Consider the following 16,666-nt stretch of genomic DNA (forward strand, 5'->3'; position numbering starts at 1 on the left):
TGGCTGAAGAGACCTTTTAAGACGTATATAAGATTCAGGTGCTCTCCTGCTTACAGGCATCTACTAACTTCTCATTAAACTTAAAGAAAAGTCCAGACATCTTACCTAAATCTCTTACCATGGCCCACAAGGCCCTACATGATAGGGCCCCTGACTTCCTCTCTGAGTTATCACATAGTGCTGTACCTAACTCATTACGCTGGGGCCACCCTGATCTTCTGTCTCTTCTTTGAACACTCCAAGATGATTCCCCATTTAGGATCTTTGCTCTTGCTGTTCTCAATCAACAATTGCTTATTAATTTCTAGTATATGCCAGTGACCTTTCTAGGTGCTGGAGACACAGCAGTGAATGAAACGACAAAAGTCTCTGTATTATGACTCATCTTCCATGACACTCTGCCTTTTAGAATCCTACCCAGTCCCGTTATTCCAATAAACTACTTCTTAAATTTTTGAAATTTTCTTCATGTACTACTTATCACTCTCTGAAATTATCATGTTGTTTTGTTTCTTTCTTTAATATTTCTCTCTTTATCTCCCATCCCTACTCTAGAGTGCAGGTAAAATATAAGCACCGTGAGAACAGGAGCCTTGTGTAATATACAACAAACACCTAGAATGCCCAGCACATATAGGTGCTTAATAAATTATTTGCTGAGTGAGTGAATAAATATATTTTGAGCAGATAATGTTGATAAATTGTATTTGGTTTTGTACTTGGTTCATTAATGCCATTAAAACACCATTTAGCATCTAGTATGCTAAGAAGCGTCATCCAGTATCTTATAAGTAAAAATGAAAAGATGTTGAGTTAGATGGCTTTCCTCTTTATGCTCCTCTTTCCCTTCTTCTAACCCCATGACCAAGTATATACTTGGGACAAGAATGGACTGTACTTGTTTTATCCTGCAATCTATTAAAGCTGAAGTAGGTGGCATGTAAAGAGGTTTTGTATACAATCATTGACCTTCAGAAGTGATTATTCTTTTCCCATTCAGACTGTGTACTTCCAGGGCCTGTGTATTACCAATAGAGCAAGGAAGGGAAAATCTGTTTATGGATACCTTTTATTTACTCCTTTCCTTACTGATTCTTTCCTTCATACTACATGTAAGGTATTATGCCAGGTACATGAAGGTATGTAAATATGAACCCTTGACCTTTTTTTTCTTACGGTCTAATCGTTTTAAGCCTATCTTTTTAGCTTGTCCATCAAGAAATCCAGCTGCTGGAATATTTCCTTTCAGACAAGACAGAAATCTACTAGGATGGGAGAACTAATTTTTTGCAAGGACTATTGAGAAGGAAAATTGTATTGGTTAACACTAGCTGCTGTAACAAGTAAACCTCCCCAATACAGTGGCTTACATTATAGAAGCTAATTTGTCACTCATGTACAGTTCAGTCAGTGGTGGAGGATGAGGTGGTGGCACCCTGCTCCATGCAGGGTTTTTGGTGCCCAACAGAAGCTCTTCCATCTTCAATACAGTGCTCCTAAAGGTCACCTTGAAGGAAGGGTGGAGTTTCTTGTTTGTTTTAAATGGGTTTGTACCCTTCCCATTGTGCATCACTTTTGTGCACATGTCCGTGGGCACAACTCAGATATGTGGTCACCCTTGGCTGCAAGAGGCTCCTAGAAGTGTCCTGTACATGCATATGCAGGAAAAACAAAAGCTAAACCAATTTGGTAAAAAAATACCCAATTTCTGGCCCTGAGGCTTAGCTCCTGGGTCAATATAAGATCTATGAAATCATATGAAAGACAGAGTAATCATTATATTTATTTGTTAATGTTTTACAATGATATCAGCACATAATAGTCACAAAAATCACTTTTAACATTTCTGTTTTCAGTTGAGGTTATTGTGACTTCTGTTGTTAATTTGAGTCACTTTAATCTTTTATGAATTAGAAATAACAGAAAAAAATGGTTTAAAGCTATCTGTCAACAATAGATACTGCTATTAAATTGTTTAAAAAATTATGGATATGTAAGTTTTTGTACTTCTATGGGATTACTTAACTATATTATAGAAAGAGCTATGCTAAGTTTGTCACGGTATTTTCCTTTTTGACTATGAGGTACCTTGTAACAGATAACAGGATATTAGAGAAGCTTTATTCCCAAAGCTGGAAAGGTCAAGGCGCAAGGAGAGGTTATCCTTTCAGAGGAGCTGTAAGATTATTTTCAAGTCACCCATCCACTCTTGCGTTCATCTTTCAACACAGGTGATCCAGCAATTGTATGAGGAAGAGTTGCTCGTTTACTTAATGAATTAGGTTCTGAAAATTGAAGACAACTATCATGGGTGGAATTTTACTTACTTTACAGTAACAAAACTGTTGTTACTTTCCCTGAAGACATGCGTAGCTAGGCAGACACATTCAAGTCAATTTGAAGTTAGTACAAAGTGGAGTTGGAATAATATTTATTCAGTCTCTTCATGAACATAGTACTCTAGAGTCTGACCTTTTCAGTTCAGGACTGCTGAAAGATCTGGAAGGAATCACAGAGAGAACCACCCTTACTTATTTTGTTAACATATGTCTCAAAATATTTTAATTGCCTCCTCTTAAAAGAGAAAAATTCAACAGCATAAGATTTTTTTTTTGGAACGGATATCAGAATTTCAGTCCTAATCAACTTTCCTCCCCTTCCTCAGACACCACCTTTTCCAGTAATACAATTTTGAAAAGAAAGTAGTAAATTCTGTATTAAAATTTATTCTGAAATTTCAAATTCAAGGACACTTTATTATTTCACTTAAAAGAATTGAAATCTTTTTGAACAATGATATTTATAACCTGCTTAACTCTTTTTCTGAGAAATTTAGCACTGAGTACCCTGTATTAAAAGTCCTGTTGGTCACAGTTTGATTTCAGTGGCCTGTGCTGTTACTGTTACCAGGATCTGATCAGTTGTAATGTCCGATCTGGTATACAGAACTTTTGTTGCTGGAAGTAACCTTTTTTTTTTAGTGTCCAAAGTTAACTAATAGAGATTCTCCCAAGCCTAGGATAAGAGAACATATTATGCAATTTCACATTAATAATTTTATTAGAATGAAGAAATATGGGCCAAGCAGGCTAGTTTCATTAGTATGTGGTTCCAGCTGCATTTTAGTGAAAATAGAATTCCTAAAATAAAGTTGAATGAGCCATCTGTTTTATAAAGAGCCAGCAAAAAAAAAGAAGTTGACTGTTAATGCTATTATTCACATTGCAAATATCGTTGAGAACTTCATCAGAGGCAAAGCCTTGCTGTACTGGGAATTCTTGGGTTGAGGCAGCATATGTTTTCTCTGTGATATGTTGATAATGTTCTTCTTGTCTGGCTTTATTATTTACATTATAAATGCTTATGTGGGAATTCAGAGAGCTCATTCATTATAGCCAGTGGTGTGCTGAAGTTGGCTGGTCAAAGCTGTAGAGAGCTGGTGATTAACTGTTTAAATAAATTGCAAGCTTGTAGTTAAGCACAGCTATTATTAAAATTAAATTATATAAACATATAAGTACCTAAATTATATTATAAACAAAGGTACTATACCCTTAGAACTCATCACTTCCTAATCATTTTACTACATTTTATTGTTATCTGTGGTCGTGGTGTTACTTATGTCTATTATTTTTGTATGGTGGAAATACTAAATAATAATGTGTCACTGCACATCTCATTCTGTGTTCAGTGACTTTATTTTGGTAGCTGGAAATTGGCCAGCGTGGGAGTATTTGATACCGTGGAAACTGGCGAATGTTACACATCAGTGCTCCTTCTTCCACAACACTAGAGAGCAAGCTGTTCATCATTTACCAGTACATCCCTGGTAATATCCAGCATCACAGAGTTGTTTAAAAGATGTCATTCAGCAACCTTTCTCATCAGCTAATAAACCCATTTTCCATGCTCGAAAAGTTGGGGGAGTGGATTTGTATGCAGAACTATTCACTGTTTTCCCAAGGCAACAGCGTAGAGTTGCAGATTAGCCCAAGATTCATTAGCAAAGTCACAAGAGTTTACCTTACAGTGAAGCATTCCATTTTGAACAGGTTGAACCACCACTTGTTTTATTGTGGCAAGATACCTTTGGGCCCAAGTTTCCTTGAATTTTGGAACATCAATATAATAACTTATTTCAATGACTCTTAAGGGATAAAAATGGGAATAGGTAGATTGCACAGGAGAAATAAATAACTGGTCTTGAAACATGCCATAGGATTTCAAAATATTTCTTCCGATTTTATTTTTCTTTCACATATGCTTTTCTTTCTTTTTGGCTTAATCTGGAAAAAAGATGCCAAAAGTTGTGTTGTCTGTCCCTTTTTGGCAGCAAGCCTGTCTCAGTTTTATGGCTGCAAGCCATGCATTTGGTTTGGATAGATGAGGGTGAAATTGCTGAAACTTTGCATATGTGTGTGTGTGTGTGTGTGTGTGTGTGTGTGTATGTGTATGTGTGTGTGTGTGTGTGTTACAAGTCTCTTGGCTTTCTTCTGGATTCACCAATATAGTTCATGAGAATTCTGACAGATTTTTCTCCCCCTTCAACATTTTTAGCAAAAAGTAAAGGTCAAAGTCTTCTATGTAATCATGAAAATAGAGCCCATTGCAACAAATTATCTCTTCTGCAAATTTTTCATTCCCTGTAAATAAAACATTTAAATGTAAACTCTTTGAGATTTAATTTGAGGTTTTTCCTTTCTAGAACAGTTTTTTTTTTTTTTTTTTTTTTTTTATCAGACTACCTAGAATAAAAGGAAACTTGAGAGAAAGTTTAGTAGGAGTCTTTATGAATGGAAAGTCTTATCTTAAGGATGGAAGTGAAGGTTGACCACTCTCATTTTCCACTGAGGAAAAAAAAATTAAGTGACGTGTAACAAAAGCATTTGTCAGTGTAAGAAAACTTAAAATTTTGGAATCAGTTACATACTGAATTTATCTAATCTACTCTGAAGATCTAAACACAGGATAAATGGTCAAGATTGGTATATGTGTGGTCTTGGCCTGATCGCTGTGGGATAAGACAGATAAATGCTAAAATTCACTTCTGGGGCTGAGAGTCAAATTATAACTCACTAGTTGGAGTATCTGCTGTTCGAAGGGCACTTTTTGCTTGACTTTGTGGCATTGTGAAGAAATAGAAAACACAAACTCGTCTATTTATTTAAGTGTAAATCACTGCGCACACGCACAAATGCATGCGCTATGCTACCTAAATGTGGCTAACCTTAATTTAGTTCTTCAGTCATTACATGGAAGTTGTAACTATATTATGTAACAAAATCTTATCATGAATCTTACCATCAAAATACTGGATTAGCACTACTATGTTAGGAAAATGAAAGCTTTTGATAAAACTAAAAGTTTCAGTATTTGGGAATATGTTTTTTATCTGCCAGTTTTTAGTTTGTCAGGATTTTAATATACTGTTCTTATGTTCTTAGTTACGGATAAACATCAATTCAAACCAGAACAGATGTTATATCGATTTCGCTATGATGATGGAACCTTTTATCCAAGAAATGAGATGCAGGATGTGATTTCAAAGGTAACAACCTCTCCCATAACCTTTTATCAATAAAAGAATTCGTGTTGTCGTTATATTCTTATCTTCAGCAAGATAAAATCCTGTAGAGAGACTTAAAATAATTCTGCCGGTATAGAAAATTTTTACATGACGTACGTAAGCAAACCTCTTGATTTTTGTCTTGCTATTTTAAGAATTAGAATGTTAGATTATTGTTTTTATTCTGTTTATCTAATTCTAAAAGGGAATAGTGCAATTGCATAACTCAGAAGATTATATCTGTTGAAAACTGTTTCACATGTAGCAACAAGTGGTCATGATACTTGAATAAATTTAACAAAAAGATAAATACATAAAATTTATGTAATATCAGTTTTCTTTGTACACTTGACAAAATTTATATTGACATGTAATGATCAAGTAGTATGATGGACCACTACATAGATTTATATTCTGTTTACATTATATCCCAAAATTTTATATTTTAAGAAAATAGTTTTAAAAGTCCTCTGTGTATGTATATGTCATATGTATATGAAAAATTCATAGCACAATTTAATCCTGTTTTTAAAGATTTAAGTTATATTATTTTTATGATGTAATGTATCATTTGAATAATAGGGTAATGATTTCAGCATGTTGACAGTGAATCTGTTTTATTCAAAATTTCATTGGTTTGTCCTTTGAGTGATCTTACTTGCTTTTGACATATTTTTGTTTTACAATAGGGCGTACGATTATATTGCCGTCTTCATAGTCTATTTACTCCAGTGATAAGGTGAGTCTAGTTTCTAAGTTCTGGGAGGTTAAATGGAAATATTTATATTGCATATTAGATAAATATTATTAAGCTGGAACTTAACTTATTTTGTTTTTCTTCCCAAAGTGAAAATTTTACTTTTAAAGATTAAGTCACAATTTATCTGAAAATATTTCTGAATTTTCTGAGGCTCTAATTATACCATTTCTTCTACTCTTTTTATTCTGATTTCTAAAATTATTTGCCATTAATTCATAGTAAATTACAGGCTTGATTTTGAAATGATCCACCTTCAGTTTTTATTTAATAAATAATAGTTGGCTGGTTGGTAGAGGATTTCAAAATACTGTTTACTATAAATATTTACCATTATGGTTATTTGTATAGTAATTTTTTTCATTAGACTGTGTAATCAAATCTTGGATATGTATTTTATTTCACAATATTTTTTTAATCATCTTTTATCCAAAGAAAAAATTTTGCACTTGAAAATTAAGAATTGATTTGGAGTTAATAATTATAATTTTCTCATTTTTTTTCTGTACCATGTTTTAACTTCTGAAGAGATGCCTTTTTGTTTTTTAAAGAGACATCAGGATTCATTTTCAGTTTATCTCTTTAGAAAAACAGCAGAAAACTTTGAGTTCTGTGTTATGATTACTAACAGAGATCATCAGTACTTTTGTAATATGCACTGGTATACACTAAGTAGTAGGATGTAATGTAATGTAAAACTAATTTCAGATGGCCAGATGTCATTTGGAGTTTATTGACTAAAACATACTTTTTGGAACAGAAAAATGAACACACTATTTCTAAAATGAATATAGAGGCTTTTCAGTTGTGTCTGTAGAATCCAAATGTTTGATGGACAGTGTTTCTGTTTTTCACTCTGCTTTCCAATTCCAAGGAAACGCAGAGCTTAAAAAAAAAGATTCCAAAAGTTGCTGGTCAGCGTTGGAATGCCCACACTGCAGGTCCCGAAGGAGAAGACAGAATTTTACCTATTACTCCTGAAAATGCCCTGTCCACTTTCACAAGCAGGCTTCACAAAGTAAAAAGAGGTGAAAGGAACCAACATCTGTTGATTCCCTGCTATATTCCTGGCACAGGCACTCTGTGAATATGTTGGATAATGTAATGCTAAAAGATGGTTCGATACTTAAGGTTTTTTTCTGCTAAACTAATAGAAGACGATACTGGATAATTTTTTCAGGCCACATGTGTATGTATATGTAGGTTTCACATGTGAGAAAATGTGTTCTGAAAATATATTTTAGCCATGTGGGATTTCTTATCAAGAAAGTTACATTCTGAAAGAGCTGATAAGAAGGAATTGTTCTTTGGCTAGAAATGACGATGGTTTATGAATTGTGCAAGGTAAATTTATGAGAAAAAAACCCATAAAACAGATGGAATGTACGATAGTCATGTGTGAACTCAGCTTATGAAAAGAAAAATGACTTGGGTGAAGAATCTACAGACCCACGTGTGGTCTATAAAAGACTACCCTGTCCTTCTTATTGACACATGGAAACCAAGATGAAATGGGTGATGAAGTATCAGAAGTAGGGAGGTAGACTTAAAAAGATTTTTAAAAATCTGCTCTTGATTACTGGCTAACTAGTTCATTCACTGTTGAACTCTCAGAAATTTCATTCATGTTTCAGGGAGCTTTTTGTGAAAATGGATGAAATGATGTCAGTATTAATTGTAAACTACTGACAGAAGCTCAAGAACCATGAATATAGCCAGTAATTATTTGTCACGCCAAGTTGATTGCAGTTTGGATTTTTTTGACATGTTGAAAAGACTGTCGTTTTCTCATTCCATTTTGATCCAGGCCCGCAAAGTAAATGAATTACAGGTTTCCACCCTTGGGGCCTTATTCTGATCATGAGCACTTTGTTGGTATCTAACTAGACTTTGAAACGTTTCTCAGAACTGGGAAGTCTGCAGAAAGGAGAGTCTGCTGCGGAGAGCCAGGATTCCCGGGGCTGCCTGGGGATGCAGCGTGGCTGAGTCCGTGCTCTGATCAGACAAAATGAATAACGAGGTTCTCGGTGTGTTTCCCTCAAGACAGGCCTCAGGTCTCCCACTACAGCTGAGCCTAACGAATAATCCTCTGGGGCAAATCGTGCCTTCCTGGAGAACTCAGGAGCAGAAATACAAGGGGTTGCTTTATTTCCCGTACTTTGAGGAGATTTTTCGTAGACTCTATCTTGATTTAAAGGGAGGGAATTCTATTTTATTCTTCTTTTACTAATGAGCTATTGTATTTCTAGCCAAGTTATTACCAGGTAACATAGCATTAACAATCAGTTTGGATATAGGAAAATGTGAAAGAAGAAGTGTGCTGTTCTGGTATCCTTGTGGGTTTCTTCTTCTGGTGTGAGCTGGTGAAGGGAGTTTTCAGGTGTGTACACCTTGTAAAGCTGTCTTACTTACACATAAGTGGGACAGTCAATTCAAATTACATTGAGTAAACTCTTCTGTTGCACACTGGTACGAAATGAAATGGTTCCTTGTGCTTACTTGTCCTCTTGCTTAATGTTTTTTCTTTCTCTTTCCTTTATAGAGATAAAGATTACCACTTAAGAACCTACAAATCTGTGGTTATGGCCAACAAGCTGATAGACTGGTTAATTGCACAGGTAAATAGACAAATAGAAGTTACTGAGTTACATTCACTGCTGCTTTAGACTTTGAAATGATTTAGGTACTTTTTAAAACTCCCACTTGCCAATGAGACAGTGAAATAACTTGACCAAGTTCATACAGCTAAAATGAAGCAGAGTTAGGATTTGAACCTGGATCATCTGACTTCAGAGTCCCAGACTTGATTTTTATGCAATATTGTCTTTCAAGAGGAAGGTGTTTCTGGATTCAAAAATATCATCTGAGATCCGTCAAGAAACGAAGTATAATTTAAATAAATGTGCATGTACTAAAATTACTTGTATGTTTTGTTCACTGATTTGTTTTAAGGTATCTGGTTTTTAGTCCTAGCAGGTTATTCTAATCTCCCTGTGCCTTCTTCTCTGTTAGATAATAATTGTGTTTTGATAATATGAGCTTTACTTCTCTGAAATGGATTGAAATTTCCAATTAGTGTGAACAGGGGAGGGTGAATGGGTGAATGCAATAAGATGTATCATTTACGTATTGCCCTAAGTGTATGGCTAGAAGCTTTTGCAACTGAGATCTGCCCTACTTTTCATGCTAATGGTAATGCTTGTCCTCCTAATGCAGCTGTAAACTTTATAAGCCCATAGGTAGACAGCATCACAAAATATTTACCCCTCCCCACTGGCCCACTCTCAAGCTTCACTCCCCTCCCCCCCCAAAAAAAATACAGTATCCATCTGCATACACTGTAAATAGGAAAGTATAAAATTTGTTGTGATTGTTGTTCTGCTTCTTAGAATGTGGGAGCTGATAGCTGGTATTGAGAAAATGTTATTTGCAACTCAAGGCATCTAGCCCATCATAATAGATATTCAAATATAAATTTATTTAAATGTTTTATTGTACTAGATCAAGTAATAAATAGTCAAATGTTTTCCAGGGATTAAAGAAAAGGCTAAGAAAACTGATATCCACTTTGACAGAACTTACTATTTTGAGAAAGGGGATATTGCTTGGTTGAAATGTTGTCATTACATTTGGATATTTGAGTCAATTTACTTTTCTGTTACTGAAGAAATTAGCCTACCTCCTTTGTTGCAAGTGGATAATAACGTTTGATGCTCAGTCATAGAAATGTTTATTTTTTGTTTCAAATATTAACGTTTAATTCCCATTTGATTCATCTGTGCACACACATTTTGAGATTTTTATTTTTAATATTAACTTCTACACTATCCAAGACCCCCTATTTTTGCATTTTATGGCACTTAGATTTATTTTATCTAGAAATTAAGATCTTAGATTAAACCAAACAGTTTTTTTTCGATAAAACCCAAATTCCTATGTCCAGGGGCTTGACTAGTGTGAGAGCCTTTTATAACACTATGGTCAGTGTGTGTCATTGGGATTGGTTCTATATTTGGTAACAGAGTTGGAATTTCACCTAGAAATTAAGCTGTTAACAGAATTCGCATGAATTCTTGTACTATATGTTGATTATATGAGAAAACCGAAGAAAGTTTCTTTGAAGCAAAAGCTGATGTGGAATAAATATTTAAAGTTCTGACTCAGGAAGTCAGTTATCAACTTTTTTTTTTTCCCCCCCTCTTTGGCACATTTACTTTCCAAGTGTGAATATTAGAAGACTAAAATAAGTTGCTCAAAAAACGGACCAAGTTGCAATTCTTTTTTTCTTCAGGTTTTCTTAGTGGTCTGTTATGACAACGTCTGTAGAAATTGTACGTAATAGAAATTGAAATGGACTGGGATTCAGGTAATCTGGTGTCTGATGACAGTTCTGCTGATAAGCAGTTCTGCAAACGGTTGAGTCACTTAATCTCTCTAGCTTTTATTTTCACAGCTGTTTTCTGCTTACTGGACTAGCTGTATATGTCAGCTCTTCTCTGTCACTTAAGCTTTATGAGTCTGATGGTGTAAAACGTATCCAAATGTACGTATCAGACCTGATTAACTCTAGCTTCAGATTAGGACAATATGGTCTGGCTGTGAAAAGCAAGACATGGTAATGGTATGATAAGAGAAGGATAAGTTACAGTTCTTAATCTAAGATGAAAAAGAGATATTTTAAAAGTAAGGGTCTCTTTCCACCAAGGCTCTCAAGTGATAATAAAACTTAATTTCTAGCATTGACCGGGACACTGAGTTGACTTGGAGAGCTTAAGGGGACCAGATAGAGAACTGACTCCAATGTGATAGTCCATGTGTTGTTTGGAGTATAGTCTAGATCTGATAGCTTTTGGATGATGGTACTTATTATATACCATATTTTAAGTGACTAAGTTCTTCACCAGATTTGAATTGCTGGAGAGCAGGGAAGTATTTTTTTGTTTGAGTGCTTTACTCTCTGTAGCACTTGGCACACTTTGTGGCAGAAAAAAAAATCTTTTGAGTGAATTCATAAAAGTTACGTAACAGCTATATTTTGAAAAGGGTACAGATGCGTTGTCCAAAGATACAGATTATACATGTCTTGTTAGTTAACAGGATTAGTGAGGGGTGGAGTTGTCACAGCATGAGGCGGCACTTGTTTTGGTCCTGGATAGACAGATAGGTAGAATTTAAATGTGTGAAGGGTAACAATTGGGGGGGTCAGCTTGACAAGAGTGAAGGTGACCCCACCTTTGGAAAATGAGGCTGGAGGGGTAGAATGAAGTTAGGATTATGGGAAGCCTGGAAAGCCCAACAGAAAATTTTGATATTTTACGATTATTAAAAAAGAGAGTCAGTGTAAAGTTTTGGAACATGATATTCCTGTGTAAGGAAGTTTAATTCTATAAAGGCAATAAGTTAGAGAAAGTACAGGAAAAAATTATGGCAATTTAGAAGTGAAATGAAGAAACACTGGGTTAGGGTGTTGAGATAGAAATGAAATAGAAGCCGGAGAGAAGAGGGGATGGATTTGGTAGAGTATTGTACCTCAGAGCTAAAACACAGGACTAGGAAAAATGAGATAATATGTAAGAAAGCACTTCTTAAACTGTAAAACATACAACTGTAATGACATATAGACACACATACATACATATACACATATATATTCACATGCAGTCGGCCCTCTTGGGATCTACGAGGGATTGGTTCCAGGACCCCTGAAGATACCAAAATCCACAGATACTCAAGTCCCTTACATAAAATAGAGTAGTATTTGCAAATAACCTCCCATGTACTTTAAGTAATCTCAAGATTACTTATAATACCTGATGTAATGTAAATGCTATGTAAACAGTGTCTGGTTCTGCAATTCAAGCTTTGCTTTTTGGAACTTTCTGGATTTTTTTTCTCTGAATAATTTTGATCCGTGGTTGGTTGAATCTTCAGATGCTGAACCCGTGGTGACAGAGGGCAGACTGTATATGAATTCATACTTAAATGAATAAAATAGATGTTTTCTAGATAAAAATCATAACAGAAGTTTGCATTGGGCTTTCTTTTGGGGATCAGTTATATGAGCTGATTTTTTTTTTGGCAAGATAGAGAAAGAGAAGCTTGCATTTGCTGACTTCACTGAACAACACACTCTTAGGGTCTTACGAGTCACCCTAGATTAGTAGGTTTCTTTGGGGGTACTTAAAGAGCAAGGCCATTTTGTGGAAGGGAGGTGATAGCTGAGATCACGCATAATAATTTTTACTTAGCAAGTTTTATTTAGTGAGTTTTCAATATGTAGGATATTTCCTTGATACATAATTGCGATATAAGATCAAAGAAATAAGAGAAAGGGATCATTTGTGATAGCAATACATTTTAGTTACCTATGTATTTTTCCTTTTAAATAAGACATGATTTTTCTCAAGAAGTATGAAATCTTTATTTTTTATGTAATGTCAGAAGAAGATATTTTCATAATCAAGTGAATGTTTTATAACCCTTAGATGGATCGTGGCCTTATGAAAGCAGCATCTGTCCTAATGTATGAATGGCTTTGTCAGTCCAGTGCTGAAATGTCAAACGCGGTTAAGATGCAGCAAAATCTTCAGTTGCCTATTAACTTGTACAGGGCTTTTGTGGTTAACAGGGGGATTGCCGCACCAGAGAAGAGGCAATGATATTTGGCGTTGGACTCTGTGACAATGGATTTATGCACCATGGTAGGGATCGTTATTGTGGAAGCTTACAGATGTATTTCACTGTTTTGTTTTGTTAGGACACTGGGAGTGTCTCAGTGTTCCAGGGAAGTCATCTGGAGACAAACCAGCAAGACTGTCTGGGTCTTGCCGTGTGTCCCTGTTGGGTCACCACGTCTGCATTCAGTGTCACTTTGGTGCCTTTGCTGTGTCTAATGACTCTTATCTACCAGTTGCCATTACTTCTCTTCTGTTTTTCTAGACTGATCCCAAAAAACCAACAGCTTGAACTAGAAGTTTCTAAAAAAAAAAAAAAAAAAAGCTGATATATCTCTTTGAAACTATTTTAGGTCAGAGCCATGTTTTTTTTTGTTTTGAATGCCAGTATATATTAAAATGATTAAACGAGAGCATTTAATCTGAACATTTATTGTTATTTTTAGAAAAATGCTTTCAAAATTATCTCAGAGAACAAAATTATAAATCTCTGGAAAAAAATCTGTTTCTTTTTGGCTGCTAATTAAAGATTGAATTTCTTTCTTGTTTGATGACTTCATTTCCCTTCAGTTTATAAAAATAATGAGACTTAGTTTTCCCTCTCTATTCATACCATCTTATAGATTCCATAAACCCAAACAATCTCTTTTCATTGTTAATATTTGCATATGTGTATATTTGATAGCTCTTGTACCTATTTGTCAATTACACTCAGAAAGTTGTTACCTCTTTCCAAAGAAAAGAAGTACAGCAAAAGTTTACAGCGATTTTGAGGGCATCCTTGGTTATCGTATATTCCTTTGGGAATTCCATTACATTCTAGTATCTCTGGACCACTGTATGAGCTGTGATAGGGGAAATATCTGTCTTTGAAGAGCCAACAATGGAATGGAAGGAATGACATCATTATAGGGGATTAAAACTATAATATCAACCTTCAAAGGTTTTGATTATTTTTCTCTTGAAAGTATCAACAAGCAGCAATTTTATCTAAATAGTTTTTTTTAAATATTGAGTTACAGTAAAGGTTTTCCCTACGAAAGTCTCTGTCAGTAAAGCACAGCTAGTTCCGCTCATTCCTGGCCTTACTGATGTTCTCTCTCCCTGCCTTTAGACTGACTGTTTGGTGGAGGAAAACAGTAGTAGCAGAAACACCATGTGAGTTTTGGGAAACTGCTTAGGTCATGTAGGCAAGACCTAACTCGATCTCAATTATATCCTCATTTCTCTTGTCACCTACAACTTGTGTTACCTTTTAATTTGTGGTTGGTAGTTTCATTTGTTAACTCACGTTGCCAACCAGTCCTTCATTCAAAGGTCAATTCGTACATACAGCTAGTCAACAATTGTGATTTGGACCTCTGTTAAAATAATGAAATCAAAGAGCTGTCATTTTTGGTTGCCTGCTATAAGCCAAGTTATTTACACTTATTACCTCATTTTAGTTTTGTCCAACATTATGAAGAAGGTTTTACTGCCTGCATTTTACAGGTGAGGAAACTGAAGTTCAAGGAGTTTAAGTAACTTTCCTAGTGTTTCACCCAGAATCAGTCCCAGACCTGGAATTTGAGCTCCGGGTCTGTCTTATGATAAAGCCTAACATTCTACTGTGCCCTGGGACTGCAGATCTTAGATCCCTGACTCAGTGAATCAACCTGTCTCAAAAAGTAAGCTTTAGGGTATAAAGGTAGATAAGGAGAAATAGAGAAGATTTCTCTTTTAAGACACTTTGACAGTTGTCAGGTCCTCACTAGTACAAATTCTTTCTATTAGTATTTAGCTTTATTTTTAAAAAGGCTAACAAAACATATACCTTATATCATGAGAGCGTGCCAGGAAGCTTAGGGACTTTGGGGGGAAATATTAATGTTCAGATAAAAGGGAAGAAACTGACCTTTGCAGAAATAAGTTTATTTGAGAATAATGTTTTTACAGAAAAGAACTAGGAATTAGTGGGAACTAAAATCACTTTTCACCCAGAAGATATCTTTCTGGTTTGAAGGGTTGGAATAAAAGTGACCACAGTGGGAATTGCTCACACACATAAGGGCAACAGTTAACCCATTTGAATTTTCCCATAATTGTGCAGGATATTAAAAACAGAAATGTTTTTGTGTTTTTAGTTAAAATGTTTACTACAAATTCGAAACACTGTAGGTTTCTGTGTTTTGAACTGCATACATTTTTTGATTCAATATAATCTTTGACTTAAAGTTGGGTTTTAATCTGGAAAGGTGGCAGACTTGGTTAAGAAAAAAACGTTAACAATGAAAAATATATTACTTGTTTTAAAAATTCAAAATTATTTAGGTAATAGTAATCTAAAGGAAACATTGGCTTGAAATTATAGCAAGAAATAAAAAAGGGTTATTGGGATATTTGTGAATGTAACTTGTTCTAGGTAATGGGACGGGGTATTAATTTACTGAAGGGTCTGTCAGTATGGAAACGGAGGTCAATTTGGGGATAATTGAAACAGTTTGAATCTCTCTCTGTTTCCATAGTCCTTGAAAAAAGTGAATTCAAAGACGAACCCTTACTTTTCCGCTTTTTTGCTGATGAGGAAATGGAAGGATCAAATATGAAACATCGACTGATGAAACATGACTTAAAAGTTGTAGAAAATGTTATAGCCAAATCATTATTGGTAAGTTTGTTACTGTGCTATGCAGGTTTTCTTCTTGATTAGCCATTAACAGGAGATTACATAAACGTGTTTGACAGTGATGCACCGTATTATTTCATTCTGTTTGATTTGTAAGTTTTTTCATAGTTGTTTTATTAATAATGTTAATATTTTGCATTTCAGATTAAATCCAATGAAGGCAGCTATGGTTTTGGGTTAGAAGACAAAAATAAAGTTCCAATAATAAAGCTGGTAGAAAAGGGGTCTAATGCTGAGGTAATGTAAATTAGCATTTTTATTTAACTTTGTCCGTGACATACGAACATAAAAGTTTTAAACAAAGTGAAATCAGCCTTTAAGTATCTTTATGGAAAATAATGTTTCTGAATAATCTTATTCTGAGGTTCTTTTAAATACTGTTGGATTCGTGACAGAGGTTGTCTGGGTACTTAAGGATAGTGGGAGGAGGTATTTTAGAGATCTACAGCTTGAACTGTCGACCTCCTAGGAGTCCAGGTGGCTTATTCCATGTCTGATTCTAGCCTGCAGCCCTGTGGAGACTGCATAGGGTGGGACTGTATTGTGTATGTCACATGATTCTTCCATTAAATCTAGGGCTGTATCTTCTATTTTCCTATCACTTTTGATTGTCTTATTTAAGTACAACTTCCACCAGTAAAGCACATGCTTTCGTTTATTTTCTTATTGGCTTAATGCCGATAAATTGATTAATGTACTCTCACCTTACCAGAGTTTTAAACAAAGGAATCTCCTGATCATTCAGAAATATTTATTTAGTGCCTGTTACGTGATTAGCAGCGTTCTAGGCTCTGGTAATACAGCAGTGAACAAAACAAAGTTCTCTGCCCTCATGGAACGTACCTTCTAATGTTATATCCCAAGTATGTCAGGTTAAAAGTATTCCTACCTCTGCCTGGCTTATAAAATGCTTAATCCTCAAGCAAATGTCTCAATATATAAATTTTTAATAAAGAATGAGAAAATGAATGAAGCGTGGCTTTTAACTTTGAGCCTGTTTAAAG

General features: G+C 35.0%; 1 protein-coding gene across 4 annotated transcripts in view; it reads left to right on the plus strand.

Moving 5' to 3' along the window:
• PREX2 (phosphatidylinositol-3,4,5-trisphosphate dependent Rac exchange factor 2) overlaps positions 1-16,666 on the plus strand; it is a 288,710-nt gene that overhangs the window by 119,946 nt on the left and 152,098 nt on the right. For all 4 annotated transcript variants that reach the window (XR_009559575.2, XM_060287422.2, XM_030859603.3 and 1 more), the window contains exons 12-17: positions 5,445-5,548; positions 6,256-6,305; positions 8,866-8,941; positions 12,952-13,024; positions 15,502-15,644; positions 15,807-15,899. Coding sequence is in view for 3 of the 4 variants with exons in the window: in XM_060287422.2 (XP_060143405.1) it covers positions 5,445-5,548; positions 6,256-6,305; positions 8,866-8,941; positions 12,952-13,024; positions 15,502-15,644; positions 15,807-15,899 (539 nt within the window). In the remaining variant the exon portion in view is untranslated. The remainder of the gene's footprint in view (positions 1-5,444; positions 5,549-6,255; positions 6,306-8,865; positions 8,942-12,951; positions 13,025-15,501; positions 15,645-15,806; positions 15,900-16,666) is intronic.

The sequence above is a fragment of the Globicephala melas genome, chromosome 17 (genome assembly GCF_963455315.2).
Source record: "Globicephala melas chromosome 17, mGloMel1.2, whole genome shotgun sequence".
NCBI lineage: Eukaryota > Metazoa > Chordata > Mammalia > Artiodactyla > Delphinidae > Globicephala > Globicephala melas.